The sequence below is a fragment of the Mastigoproctus giganteus genome, chromosome 1, assembly GCF_048544385.1.
Source record: "Mastigoproctus giganteus isolate SK-2022 chromosome 1, ASM4854438v1, whole genome shotgun sequence".
Classification (NCBI taxonomy): domain Eukaryota; kingdom Metazoa; phylum Arthropoda; class Arachnida; order Uropygi; family Thelyphonidae; genus Mastigoproctus; species Mastigoproctus giganteus.
Window position 1 is genome coordinate 17,303,301 of NC_143575.1, and position 16,040 is coordinate 17,319,340.

Here is a 16,040-nt window from a genome sequence, read left to right on the forward strand (position 1 = left end):
GTGGAGGAGTATTTTAACCCCAGGGACTCACATCTGGTGAGTATGGGCTTGGCACACCCAGAGTCCTGAGCTGGATATCATCATTCTTCTCTTTCTTGGTGATTCCCTTCTACTTCTCTCTCGAGGTAATTCAGAATTTTTTTTTTTTTTTTTTTGGCTGGTGCCGCATAAGCCTCAGGCTTCCTTGCACCATATAGTTAATAATAATAATAACAACTTATCTGGGTTCATTGAGCTAAAAAAAAAAAAAAAGGGAATAAGAACTAGATTTGGGAGCTCCAAAATCTTCTGGTGCAGGTTCTATGTGTATATCACTGCTATTGAAAGAGGATGGAAGAATAGTACTATGCTGTGCTGGCTATTTAACTGTACGTAATACTGAAGCACCACTCGCTCTCTCTCTAATATAAATTAGAGAATAAAAATTAAATTATAATGCTTATCTCAAGTAGCTTGCAAAATCTGGGTATATCATTCAGTTAAAGTTTTAAATTATGATCAGCATATCATTCTCAACTATTTCAGTGAGTATAATTCATTTAATTGTAAAAAAACTTGGAGCAAAGAGCTATATTTTACCTTTCTACACAGATGGGAGTCCTATTTCTCATATGTTAATTACAAATTACATTTATGATTGACACATGTTTATGTCTTTATTATAAATAGAACAGGCATGAATTACAAGAGGACCTATCAAAAAAATTTCCAAGAATATATCCCCAATTCACAAAGAGGGATCGAAGAGTGACACGAGTGATTACAGACCAGGTAGTTAATGGAGTCACTGGTTAAAGATGCATTGCAGGATCATCTAGACAAGACAGCAGCAATAATTCAGACACAGCATGGGTTTGTTAAGGGAAAGTCTTGTCTGACAAATTTGATTGGATACTATGATGTGTTTTCAAAGGAACTGGATGCAAAAAATAATTTTGATATCATATTACTTGGATTTCAGAAAGCTTTTGACACTGTTGCGCATGGAAGACTACTGTACAAATTGGAGCAGAATGGTATTAAGGGTAAGTTGCTACAATGGATAAAAGGGTGGTTGAGTAGGAGAAGACAAAGAATGGTAATCAATGGATGCTGCTCTTCGTGGACTAATGTTATTAGTGGAGTTCAACAGGGTTCGGTGTTGGGTCCACTGTTGTTTTGTTTTTTGTTTTTGTTTTTAGTTAGTTCTTGGCGCATTGGCTTCTGTGGCCATAATGCACCTTGCAAGGTTTTTGCAGTACTCTGATCTAAGCCCGAGGCGGGATTCGAACCTGCGACCTTTGGATTGCCAGGCAGGAACTTTACCCGGTCGGCCTGTTGTTTTGTATATTTATCAATGATATTGATGAAGGTATATCAGGCTTAGTGTCGAAGTTTGCAGGTGATACAAAAAGTTGGTGGGGTTCTTAATGACAGTAATGGCAGTGTGCTACTGCAACGGGATCTAGAAAATTTGAGCAGATGGGATGAGAAGTGGCAACTGAAGTTTAATATTGACAAATGCAAAGTACTGCATATGGGTAGAAGTAACCCCAGAGGAATGTACCAACTGTGTGGCACTACACTTAGGGTGGTAGAAAATGAAAAAGACCTGTTAGTAATTGTGCAGTCAGATATGAAGTTTTCTGAGCAATACAGACAGGCTGCCAGAGCAGGTCATGGGGTTTTGTCAATGATATACAGGAATTTTGCTAGCAGAGAAAAGGAGGTGATTATCCCTTTGTATAAGGCAATGGTCAGGCCATGCTTTGAGTACTGCATACATGTCTGGAGGCCTTATTTTAGGAAGGATATAAATTTGCTTGAGCGTGTACAGAGAAGGGCAACAAGATTGGTGAGGAGAATGAAGGGTTCCTCTTACCAAGAAAGGCTTAAGTTCTGCAAATTGCAGCAGCTGGAGACTAAGCACCTGTGAGTGATCTGATTGAGGTGTATAAGGCCTTGAATGGGTCGAGCACACTGAATTCTGATGGGATTCTTCCGCTTTCTCAGATTACGAACCTAAGGGGGGCATAAATTGAAATTGAGGAAAGACAGTTGTAGAATAGATGACGGAAATTTGCCTTTAGCCAGCGGGCGGTTAATTGCTGGAACAAACTTCCATCTGTTGTTGTGGAAGTTGATAGCTTAAATAAATTCATGGAGGAACCAGACAACAAACGTTTAGAGGGAATGGTTGTGTGATTTTTTTTTTTTTTTTGCTGATGCTACCTAAGCTCATGCTTGCTTTTTTGCATCACATGCCTCTATTACTATTACTATTAGTACCACAAAAACCAAATTACTTACATGCACGGATGTAACTTCATATCTGACTGCACAATTACGAACAGGTCTTTTTCATTTTCAACCACCCTAAGTGTAGTGCCACACAGTTGGTACATTTCTCTGGGGTTACTTCTACCCATATGCAGTACTTTGCATTTGTCAATATTAATGCACATCATAACAGTCTCCTTGCAACTGAATAAATTTCATTTACCAGTGCTTCCACTTAAAAAAGCATGCCATGGAATTGATTTTTTTTAGAGTAACTCAGTATTCTATGTTTTTGTAATGCTCTCCATGTTGTGAAATACGTATATACAGTCGAACTTCCCTATAACGAATTCGATAAATCCAGCGAAAAAATTCGTTATAGAGAAATTTCGTTATACAGAGAATATCTTTTTTATTAGAAATTGTTATCTAATTAGAAAATTAAAATGAATCTACATTTATTTTTAATGTATTTTATTTCAAAAACATACTTATTTAAATTACGTTTACACAATTTTCGCCAGTAAGTATCACAAATTAAAAAAATCTAATTTTCGTTTGCACAGTACAATTAAAAAATTGTCTGATTCTCAAAGAAAACCTCACATTTGTTTAGAGCATTAAAAACATTATCAGGAACATTTTTCACAAAACTGTAGACCCATACGAACCGTTAATCAAGTGTTAATCATTTATTCGCGAGTTGGCTTTTCTACGGGTTGTTCTGATGTGTCATCATTAATTTCTTCGTGATCATGGTTGCGTTTAACACTGTTCAGCAGCATTTCATCTTCATTTGGATGTTCTGCTGTGATCTACATAAACATAACTATCCAGTGTTATTTCATTTTCAATGTTTCCGGACGATTCTAATAATGTCCAAAAGTTTTTCAGTTGTGAAAGGGCCAGTTCATCTTGTTCGACTTCTGTATTCAATGCAAATCCCGCTTTCGGAAAAACAATTTTGAATAGTATATTCAGTGACATTGTTTGTCCAAACTTTTGCCAGTTCAGAGATGCAATCTCTAAAGTTAATTGTAACCTCCAAGTTTGTTTTCTGATAACGCATTGACAATCTTCATTATTATTCTCTTTCGATAATGAAATTTAAAATTTTTAATAATGCCTTGGTCCATTGGCTGGAGTTTTGACGTTATGTTTGGTGGTAAAAACAACTTCGCACTTTTAAGTTTGGCAAAAATACTGGCAGGATGTGCCGGACAGTTGTCAGTTACCAACACGATTTTCCTTTTTTCTTTTGTTATACGCTTGTCTAGTTTTAATATCCATTCTTCAAAAATATCACTTGTCATCCATGCTTTTTTATTAAAAGGTGTAGTCAACTTCCAAAGATTTTGTGCCTCTAAAACATCTTGGGTTTTTTGATATTCTGATGACTAAAAGTCTTAATTTTTCACTTCTTGTCATATTTTCTCCAACTAGCACAGTGATTCTTTCTTTGCTTTGTTTTCCGCCAAAATATTTATCATCCTTAAAAGCAAGTGTTCTATTCGGTAAACATTTAAAGAATAAACCCATTTCGTCAGCATTAAAAACATCCTTACGCTCATATTCTTCCAAAATCTTCTTTAAAGTATTGTTCCTCCAACTGTTGCAATCTTCTTCGCTTATGTTAACACTTTCTCCACAAATAACCTTTTCCACAATTCTGTGGCGCTTCTTAAATTTATCTAGCCACCCAGTGCTCACATTAAATTCTATATGTCCAAGGGACTGTGCAAATTTCAGAGCTTGTTGCTTAATTATTAGGCCCGATATTGGGATATTCTTTTCACGTATCATTTACACCCATTTTAGAACAGCTTTATCAACATCTTCGTATATACATAACTTAATTCACTTCTTGTCTGCTCCTCCTTCAATTGCATTTAAAATTGATTCTCGATTTTTTTAAAATCGTAGATAAACTGCTTGCAGATATGCCATATTTCTCCGCAACATCTTTTTTCTTAAAACCCTGGTCAATATCATAACAATCTTTGCTTTATCATTACTACTTAAACACTTTCTCTTCGACATTGTTTTCACAATTGTAAAAATTACTGGACTGCAGCTCTTGCCGATACATACACCGCAAACTTCGCTGTGCTGGCCATATAGTGAATTGTTAGTACAGGTACCGCCTACTCAATGACGTTCCCTTGCCAATTCAACAGTATCACTCCCTTTGAAGAAATATACGACTTTGTGAATTTCTTTTATTCTGCTTTCATTCATATATACACGAAAGAAAATTTATGATTAATGTATGCTGTATGTTACTTTTCGGAAAAAAAAAAAAAAAAAAAAAGAGCATATAGCCTAGGTGATTGATGACGAATGAAATAAAAAAAAAAAAAAAATCATGAAAACCATCTACTGGGAGTCCAGTTAGACGAGAACGGACATATCATATAATGATTGACATGAAGGTCGCGTGGTACAATTGAGGTGAGAAGCGAATGTCACTTAGTAGGCGTTACTAAAAACCGACTGGTAGCATTCTATGTATTGCCGCTGCAGCATGCTAAAGGTTTACTGCAGCGAATTTCGTTTTCCCCTTAGCCAACATCAATTTACAAATCTACCCTATTTATTGTAAAGTTTACGACCACTTTTAAGAAAACCCATTTGGTTTAATAACTGTAACAAAAATGAAACAAAGACCCTCCTACGGGCGTCAATGGCCACAAGTGTTCACTAAAAGGATGATTATTTAATTCCAGATGCTAATGCGCAATTTCAGGAAGGAGGCAGTATATTTGAGCGGCTGTTTAGCAGTAAATGCTTGAAAATTTTCAAAAATGCTTTTACTAATTTTTTTTTAAAAATTCGTTATAGAGAGACTAACACTTCGTTATATGGGATTAATTTTACATGTAATTTCGTTTCAAGGTGCAATGTTTCGCGAAAAAATTCGTAATACAGAGAAATTCGTTAAATAGAAGTTCGTAATAGAGAAGTTCCACTGTATATATATTTTTTAAATTGAGCTTTCAGTTTGGAGAAGAAATCAGGTGGGGGGGGGGGGGGGGGGAGGAGTTAACATCAGGGACTGACTAATTGATTGTGCAGTATATATTATTTGCCAAATAATATATATATATATTATTTGGCAGGCGAAGGCAGATTACGAGAAATCCTTGGCAAGGGATGCAAAGAAAAACAGCAAAGAGTTCTTTACTTATGTAAACTCTAGAAGGAAGGGGATGAATCAGATTGGTCCACTTGATATTGATGGGTCAACTGTTGATGATCATGCTCAGGTAGCTAACAAACTAAATGAATATTTTGCATCGACATTCACACATGAGGAGTTATTCAGCAAGGGGAATGCCAGAGGTGTATTCAACTCTAGCAGTAAGCTACAGAATCTTGAAATAACTGGGAGTAAAGTGGAGGAGAAACTGTTGAAGATAAACACAAGAAAGGCACCCGGGGTGGATGGGATCTATCCAGTTATATTAAAGGAGGCAGCAAAGGAAGTAAGCAAACCCTTAGCCATAATTATGAGAGCTTCCTTAGACTCAGGGGAGGTACCCATAGACTGGAAATGTGCAAATGTGACCCCAATTCACAAAGGAGGATCAAAGGCTGACACAAGTAATTATAGACCTGTGAGCTTAACTTCTGTTCCAGGAAAATTAATGGAGGCACTGGTTAAAGAAGCACTGCAGGATCATTTAGACAAGACTTCAGTTATAGCTCAGACACAGCATGGTTTTGTTAAGGGGAAGTCTTGCCTGACCAACTTGATTGGATACTATGATGCAGTCACAAAAGAACTGGATGCAGGGAATAACTTTGATATTATATACTTGGATCTTAGAAAGGCTTTTGATACTGTTGCACATGGAAGACTGCTACACAAATTGGAGCAGTGTGACATTGGAGGCAAATTGCTGCTATGGATAAAGGGGTGGTTGAGGGGGAGAAGACAGAGAGTGGTAATCAATGGACACTGCTCATCGTGGACTAATGTTATTAGTGGAGTCCCTCAGGGCTCAGTGTTGGGTCCATTATTGTTTTCTGTATTTATAAATGATATTGATGATGGTATATCAAGCTTAATGTCCAAGTTTGCAGATGATACAAAGGTTGGCAGGGTTGTCAAGGACACTACTGACACTATGCTGCTGCAACAGGATCTGGAAAGGTTGAGCAGATGGGCTGAGAGGTGGCAAATGAAGTTTAACATTGACAAATGTAAAGTACTACACATGGGAAACAGCAACCCCAGAGCAACGTATCAACTCTGTGGTACTACACTGACAGTGGTAGAGAATGAAAGGGACTTGGGGGTGATTGTGCAGGCAGATATGAAGTTCTCTGAGCAGTGCAGACGGGCTGCAAGAGTAGCTCATGGAGTATTGTCAATGATATACAGGAATTTTTCCAGCAGGGATAAGGAGGTGATTATTCCATTGTATAAGGCAATGGTCAGGCCACACCTAGAGTACTGTATACAGGTCTGGAGGCCTCATTTCAAGAAGGATGTAGAGCTGCTGGAACGAGTACAGAGAAGGGCAACAAGATTAGTGAATGGAACAAAGGGGTGCTCTTATGAAGAAAGGCTTAAGTTTTGCAAATTACAGTGTCTGGAGACTAGGCACCAGCGAGGTGATCTGATAGAGGTGTATAAAGCCTTGAATGGTTTAAGCATGCTCAATGCTGATGGGATTCTTCCTCTAGCTCAGAAAAATCACCTGAGAGGGCATAAATTCAAATTGAGGAAAGACAGATGTAGGATAGACGTGCGGAAATTTGTAATGGCTGTGTAACCTATAAATTAACTCCATAAGGGTTTGCTATTGCACAATTTTCAAGTTATTACAAATAAAAGCAGCACACACAAGGGGGTATCAAAAGGTTCATACTTTGACCTGGATAAAACATCAGTAAGAAGATGCCGTTTTTAATGTAAGTTGTCTACATATTCAGTAACTAACACAGGGGTCAGCAACCTGCAGCTCTTTAACTTCTAGCCCACACAAAGCAAAGTTTGAAATGGAGTTAGAGGACTTAAAAATCAAGGACACGTAGAGTGCAAGGCTAAAATGCCTTAAAACTGAAATTGAAGATTTGCAGAGGCATGCAATTCTACACAAATGGATGGTGATAGATGAGTTGAAAATGAAAGACCAAATTGTGTTCGATGCGTGGAGTAACTTACCGGACACGTATATAAATTTGAAAATATTAGCATTTGGACTTCTCAGTTTTTGGTTCGACGAATTTCTGTGGGCAAATATTTTCAAACATGAACTATATTAAAAATAAATCAAGAAACCATCTGAGCAATGTGAATCTCTTAGCATGCTTAAAGAAGAAAATTACGGCATATTTCCCTGATGTTGAGAGACTTGCTCAAGAAGTTGAGCAGCAAAAGACACATTAATTAGAAATATTATTAATAAATATTTCAAAATATATATTTTTTAAATAAAACACCTTCCCACTCTATTCCATTTCTTAAACCCCCCCCCCCCCAGCTTGAGCTGAAGTGCGGCTCTTCGGATTCTCTCTTTTTTTTAATTAGATCAAAAATGGCTCTTCACTCAAAAAGGCTGCCGACCTCTGAACTAACATGTGAAATTTCATTGCCATAGGGGTGCATTATAGCCTTAGATGCTAATGCACCATAAAACTCTAAAACAAACAAACAATCATTGCCATAGGTGACAAAGTGGAATATCGAGCAGTGATCAAGTTCCTGCATTTGCAGGGCAAGAAAGTTCAGGAAATTGATGAAGAAATGAAAGCTGTGTATGGACAGAATTGTCCATCTTGTGACACTGTAAAAAAGTGGAAACGGGAGTTCCGGTGTGGTCATACAATTGTCTTTGACGAGCCAAGAGAAGATAGGCCATCAACATCCACAGACAGTTGCAAAGGTTGAGCAGCTGGTGCTGAGTGACAGAGGGGTGACATTTAATTTCACTGCAAATACAGTGAGAATTAGTTATGGATCTGCCCACAGCATTTTACATGACCATCTGCAAATGTCTAAGGTCTCTGCACGATGGGTTCCAAGATTGCTGATGCCTTTGCAAAAGCAATGTCGAATGCAACATTCTTGCCAACTGTTGGATTTGTGTAATGCGGATGTTGAGAAATTTTTTGATCGATTGGTGACAAATGACGAATGTTGGGTGTACAATGAAGAAAACATTGTGTGGACGCCACTTTGATTCATCTCAGGAAGTCACCAATGAAGTGGAATTGTGGTTTCAGGCAAAACGTGCGGACTTCTCTGATCAAGGCATTAAACAACTGATCCATAGATGGGAGAAATGTGTTACTAAACATGGAGACTACACAGAAAAGGATTAAATTTCCTGTGAAGTTTCACCTTTCTAGGGGTATTATTTGTAGGTAATGGTACGAACTTTTTGATACCCCCCACATACCGTATTTTTTGAAAGTTTATGATCTGTTTTACTCACAAAAAAACATCCCAATTCAAATTTTTAAGAAAATTAACAGTTATTAAAAATTCACAGAAACTAAAATTACAAATTAATTTGTATTTATAATTATGGTCCCATTGTACAGCTGTATTTCTTAATACCATCTCCTTTATTCACTTATGTAAACAATGCCATGCATGATTGAACATTACTACCTATAATTACAACCATAATGATGCAGGTGGACTACACAGAAAGCAAGAGAGAAAGAGTGTATAGGTGTCAGAGCACTCCACTGACCATAGTAGTTGTTCTTTCAGAGAATTTCTCCATTCAATGTTTTGTAAATCTACTTCGGCTGCCACTTTAAAAGTATTCATAATAATGAAAACTAATAAATTATAAACAAGACTATTTAGTAATAGTATTCCCCATATAGTGCAAGGAGGCCACAGGCTTTTGCTGCACTGACTGTTAAAAAACAAACAAACCAGCAAGTAGATAAGAAAATACAAATTACAGTGGATTCCGGTTATTTGGGCCACCGGTTAATCGGGGCAGCCGTTTATTTGGGGCAAATCTTAAAAAACAGAAACCAATCGAGAAAATAGCCAGGATTTACTTCGCTTAATTGGGACAGCATGCCGCTTAATCGGGGCAGGAGACCGCAGCACTGGAGATTACCCTACGATTGTCTCCGACGGTACCACGTGGTTCGATCGAAATTCTGGAGGTCACAACCATAAAACAATAAAAACAATTAGCAGTCACCTGTTTATTGAGCTTTTCTGTTAGTGAAATCTATCATAAACGGACAGTAAACTCGATCTTACTGAATTTGCAATAATACCGACAGCTGGAATTCTGTGGGTTATTATGTTGAAATGTGTTAACACTTCCATGAAATCTTCAATCATATAAAAAATTAATTTTCAGATCTTCTCTTCATTCCTATTTTTAAAGCTTCGTAACTCGTTACTCCGTTCTCACTTGCACGTATCGTGTTACTTGCAATTTGTGTGTGCCGTGTTCTTTGTTATTGATTGCTTATCTTTTCACTGTTTTAAATTTTAACCCCCACCCACAAATGTCAGTAAACAGAAATGTCAACTAGTTCGATGTACATATTACAGTACGTATTAATTATTCCAATTATAACGTATATCTTCCGATTTTCACGTATCATTTAATTTTTTAATTGGTAAGGTAATAAAGGGTAAATTTGTGCTTAATATATCTTTGCTTTTATAGCCTGTGGATAATATTCCTCCTATTTTCGCTAATTAATAGAATTAAAATTAAATTCACAAACTTGATCACAATGACAGGCGCTTACTGCACATCGTATAGTGAACGGTACTTTAATATGTCGATTTCGCCGTAACGTGATTTCGTTGTACAGTGAACCAATTAAAAAGGGGGAGGGTACATTGTATTTTTAACTATTTACGTGAAACTTCGGATAATTGGGGCAGCCGCTTAATCGGGCCAAAATGCACTAGTCCCGATGTGTCCCAAATAACCGGAATGGACTGTATATGCTTTCTTCCTCATATAGTTAACTATCCAGTTGACCTTTGAAATTATTCAAAATGTCAGCCTCAACTACCTGCAAAGGCAACCTGTTCCTGCAATCAATTACTCGCTGGCTAAAAGAAAACTTCCTACAATCTAGCCTAAACCTCAACCCCTGTAATTTAAATTTATGTTCTAGAATTCTTTATAACAGCGAAATTCCAACTTCATTCATTTTACTAATCCCTCGGGCGCCTCCGTAGCCAGGTGGGAAGGAGCAGCAGTGCGTAGCACACGCTTCTTGATTAGACCGGGGTTCGAGCCCGTCACCACAAAATACGGAGGATACGGAAAGGTCAGGGAATGACCACCGCATATTCCCGGAGCAATATGGCCTTAGTTGCTAATGCTCCTAAAAACCAAAACAACAACAACAGCAACTAATCCCTCTCAGAGTCTTATAAAACTGAATCAGGTCACCTCTGAGATGCCTGGTTGCCAAGCTCTCTAGCCCACATAATCAGTCTTTCTTGTATGGTTGTCCTTTTGCTGATCGCACCACTTGAGTAGCCTGTTTTTGGGCCCTTTCAAAAAGCTCAATGCCTTTTTTCAGATGAGATCTTTATACTTGAACACAGTATTCCAAATGTGGTATTATAATTGCCTTATACAGTGGGATTATGACCTCTCTATCTCTACAACATTCAATAAATCATTGATAGCACCCCATGAGCTTTCCTGGCTGCCTATTTACACTGCTCAGAAAACTTCATATCTGCCTGTATCATAACTCCCAGATATCTTTTTCCTGCATTGTTTTTAATTCAACCTCGCATTAATTCAACCTAGCTGCCACTTCTCTGACTATTTTTGAAGTCTGGTCAAGTCATCCTGACGAAGAACTGATGGTCCAAGGATGGATCCTTGGGACACAACACTCCTGAAGTTACAACAATCTGAAGAATATCCATTAATCACAACCCTCTGCCTGCCTTCTGATCTGTAGCCAACCAGCAATCCAACTTAGAATCTTTCCAGTAATCTCAACATGTTCCAACTTACACATGAATTTTTACACTGGTTCAGCAGAAAGAGGTGGAGTTATAAATGCCAGTTCTGAAGTGTATCACTCATGGAAATATCTGGATAAAGACAGAGCAAAAGCTGATCATATGTGTGACAGGAAGAGAAGTGAGTACGTAAGAGTCCATATAAGGTAAGCATCTGGATCAGGCATTTCAATAGTTGTTTTGCAACGCCAAAAGGACAGAAAAATCTTTAGAATGGCCATAAGAGAAAGGCTCTGCCCGAAAAAAGACCATTACTAAGTTGTGATCTGAAGTGCCAGAGCTGTGCCAACCCGGTGGTGCAAGTGGTGTATCGCATCAGGGCAACAATGACTTAGCGGTGGCAGAGACTAAGTGGCAGTAAAGGCCAAAGTTCTGTAAACACTAAAGGAGATGGCAACGGCAAAGACTAAGGAGACTAAAAGTTCAATTTATCAAAGAATGTGTTTTGTCGCATTTTATATTAACAAATAATGAATTTTAAATTTAAAACTTTTTTTAAATTTTTTTTTCAATATTTCTCACGTCTGATGGAAAGAAACGACTCTCTGGTTAAGAATACAGAAAAAGAGAGAGGGAAAAAAAAAAAAATGAAAAGCGACCAAATAAAAAAATCAACAAGTTCATTACCAGGTTGCTAGACATCCAGCCACAGCCAGGTCCATTGACTTCAATTTCCTCTAGCTCTTTACTACTACTACTGATGAAGAAACTGAAACATGTGAATTATTACCTGTCCAAGATACTGACATTCCAATTCAGTAAGGAACACTAGGTGCAAGTGAAGCAAATTCGGGTGAAGAGGAAAGTGAAGATCACAATAGTCGTATACAAGATCAACTTCACTTAGTGATCCAGTAAATGGCCCAAATTATTCGCTGTATGATTCCTTTCGCCTCAAAGGTGGTACTTGTGCATATGTCCGTTCTGATATTCCCTGTCAGAGACTTGGCAATTTGGAATCTCCTCTCTTTGATCTTCTCTGGCTTAAAATCTCTCTACCTCATTGTGTCAAATTCATCTGTTGTCTCTACCGTTCTCCCAACTCCACTAATCACTTGGAACTCTTTGACTTCCTCTCTTTGCAACTTGACTTTCTCCAGTCCAACTTTCCTAACAGTGAGGTAATTTTCCTTGGTGATTTTAATGTTCACAACTCACAATTCCATTTTCTAGTCACACCGACCCAGCAGGTCGAGATGCCGAGGCTTTTGCAATTACTAATGACCTAGCACAGATTGTTCATTTACCTACAAGAATACCGGACAATCCTAATCATACAGCCAATACGCTTGATATTTTTCTCACAAACAACCCTTCTAAGTACACGGTCGAAGTGAGAGGTCCTTTAGGCACTTCAGATCACAACTTGGTGATTGTCTCTTCTACAATGGAACCTTTATCTCACGGCTATTCCCAACCTCGTGTTGTTTGGCATTACAAGAATGCAAAATGGGATGACCTGTGAGACTTCTTTTCTTCTTTTCCTTGGTCGGATTACTGTTTCAAAACTTCTGATGTCAACGTTTGCTCAGATCGTGTCAGTGAAATTATTCTTGCAGGAATAGAATCCTTTATCCACACTCCACTTTAAAATCTCGTCCTTTATCTAAACCTTGGTTTTCCAATAAATGTGCTAAGGCTGTTCAAGAGAAGAACATTGCATATCGTAATTGGCTTGTTTCTAATTCTTCAGTGTCATTTTCTGCCTACACCAAAGCTCACAACAATTGTAAAGCAGTTATTAATCAGTCCAAATTAGAGTTTGAACAGGCTAGGAGTAGAAAACTTGCCTCTTGCCCTAATGGTAGCCGAGCATTCTGGTCTCTTGCCAAAGCTATTGGCCGCAACTTTTGCCCATCTCTGCTCCCACCTCTGTCCAAACCAGATGGTTCGGTTCTCACTTCAGCCAAGGATAAAGCTGACCTGCTAGCATCCCATTTTTCTTCCAGCTCATGTATTAATGATCTTGGTAAAATACCTCCCACCATTCCCAACGCACTCCATTCAATGCCTTCTGTGGTCTTCCGTCAAAAGGATATCAGAAGGATTTTGATGAATCTTGATGCTAAGAAAGCTCCAGGTCCCGATGGTATTTCTCCACTTGTTCTCCTGAACTTACTCCTATTCTTTGCCGCCTTTTTTCACTTTCTTATTCCAAAGGTGTTTTTCCTTCTGCTTGGAAATTTGCTCATATCCAGCCAGTTTCTAAAAAGGGTGACAAATCCCTCCCATCCAATTATCGTCCCATTGCAATTACTTCTACTCTTTCTAAAGTAATGGAGAAATCAATTAACTGCCAACTCTTAAACTACCTAGAAACCTTCCGTCTGATCAACGATCGCCAGTATGGATTCCATCAGTGTCGATCCACTGGTGATATTCTGGCTTATGTTACCCATTTATGGACTAATTCAATGGAAAGGTTCGGTGAAACACAAGTAGTTGCTCTTGACATCTCAAAGGCTTTTGATCGTGTTTGGCATAAAGGTCTTCTAAACAAGCTTCTATCTTATGGTTTGCCAACTGTTTCTAGTAATTGGTTATCCAGTTTTCTCTCTGATAGCTCACTGAGGTGTTGGTAGATGGCTCTCTGTCTACTAACTTCTCCACTAATGCCGGTGTCCCCCAAGGTTCAGTTCTTTCCCCCACTCTTTTCCTCTTGTATATTAATGACCTTCTTCCATTGACTGGAAATCCTATACATAGTTTTGCCGATGATAGCACATTGCATTCCACTTTCCATTTTGAGAAACCTTGTTCTGCTCAATCAGTTTCAACTTCTCGAAAATCTGCTACCAATTCCTTAAATGCTGATCTTCAGGTAATTCTCCAGTGGGGCAAAGACAACTTAGTTGATTTCAACCCTTCTAAACTCAGTCTTGTCTTATATCTCGCAAAAAGGATTCTTCCGCTCCTATGCTTATCTTTAGTGACACTCCGATTTCTAGACAAAATGTTATATCTCTTTTGGGGATTACCCTAACTTCTAATCTCTCTTGGCACAAGCACATTACAAATATTGCTTCCTCTACATCTAAAAAACTTGGTTTTCTCTTTCACTCTCGGCGTTACTTTTCTTCGAAACAGCTGCTCACTCTGTATAAATCGCAAATCCGCCCTGCCATGGGATATTGTTCCCACATCTGGGGTGGTGCCCCCAAAACCTCTCTCAGGCTTCTTGATTCCATTCAGAAGAGGGCAGTTAGGTTAATTAATGATTAATTTCTAACAGAGTCTTTCCACTCGCTTTCTCATAGACATACTGTTTCTGCTGCATGCCTCTTCTACAGATACTTCCATGGGCACTGTTCTTCTGAATTGGCTTCTATAATTCCCGCTCTCTCTTTAAAAACAGTCCGAACACGTGCCACCACCAGCCAACATCCATTTACTGTCCAACTTCAAACCCACAGAACCAACTTTTCATCTTCCTCATTTATTCATTCAACTGACGTTTTCTGGAACAACCTTCCTTCATACATATTTCCTGAAAATTACAATCTACAGAAGTTCAAGTCCAATGTCAACAAATATCTTCTTTCGTCTTCTCAACCTCCAACCCAAGCACGGTACTAAGTACTATAGGTTCTAATACCTCTCGTGTTTGGGGTTCATATAAAAAAAAAAAATAAAATAATAAAATAAGAATGATATTAGTTGAAAACAAACCAGAACAATTAAAAAAATTTGATTTTCCAAAAGATAGAGATAATATTAGAAGAAACTTTTCTATTGAATATTAGACTAAAAAATTACAAAACGGTGAATCACTTTCGCATAACTGGTTACTGTATTTGATTTCCCAAAATGCTGTCTTCTGTTATAATTGTAACATTTTAATTGTAATATTTTAAGTTTATAGCTTTATTTTATTGTCTACAGCCAAAGCAAAATTTTTTTTGTTTTTTTATTTTATTTTTAACATATTTACTTCATGTATCATAATATATGTTATTTTGTGTTTAAAAAATAAAATTATATATTATTTTGGAAATATATTTTTTTAATTCCCAAAAAAAAAAAATTGGTATAAGAAAAATGATCGTGGGGTGTAGGGCAGCTATATAACCTGACCCTGTGAAGTACCTAGTGGCAATTGGCAATTCACAATCTGCGAGGGATAACTATATAATAATAGAGATCTTTTCTAAATATAGTACAATCACTATATGTTTAAATTGTTTTTAAAACAATTTAAAACTTTCCAGAACAGTGCATATTTTTAAGCATCTGGAAGAGCAAAATGTATAAATATATCCAAAAGAAATACTGCAAAATTAATACTTTCTCAAACGATTATTTTGTGGTTCAAACTGTTATTTATCTAAACAATTTCAAAACTATGGCAGAGTATAATAATAAATATTTCTTAAAAATAATATCCTTTAAAAATAAACTGGTACAACATACTTTGTTTAGTTGATGCTTGACCTTCCACTGATCCTGGTGTGTCATCCTCCAATTCAGCATATGCAGTTAAGAGAGCTGTTTGCTTTGATGTTAGCTTCCTGTAAATATCATCATTCAGATTTTACATTGGACAAAATGCTATTTTACAAGTCATATATCATCTCACAATTAAAAAATAAAATGGGGCTTAAATGTAAAGAAATCTTCAAATAATAAATCATACAAAAATAAATCTATAATAAACAAATTAAGTAACAAGTTTTTATCTTTTTAACCTTATTTTATATGTGCATCATACACCAACTATTCTAACCTATAATCAAAGTAACCATAATACAACTGTTACATCTGATATGAGATGCTAACCCAAGACATT

General features: G+C 37.3%; 1 protein-coding gene across 1 annotated transcript in view; it reads right to left on the reverse strand.

Moving 5' to 3' along the window:
• LOC150090589 (dnaJ homolog l(2)tid, mitochondrial-like) overlaps positions 1-16,040 on the reverse strand; it is a 98,184-nt gene that overhangs the window by 17,105 nt on the left and 65,039 nt on the right. The window contains exon 10 of the mRNA XM_090378952.1: positions 15,665-15,762. Within this exon, the coding sequence (XP_090235078.1) occupies positions 15,665-15,762 (98 nt within the window). The remainder of the gene's footprint in view (positions 1-15,664; positions 15,763-16,040) is intronic.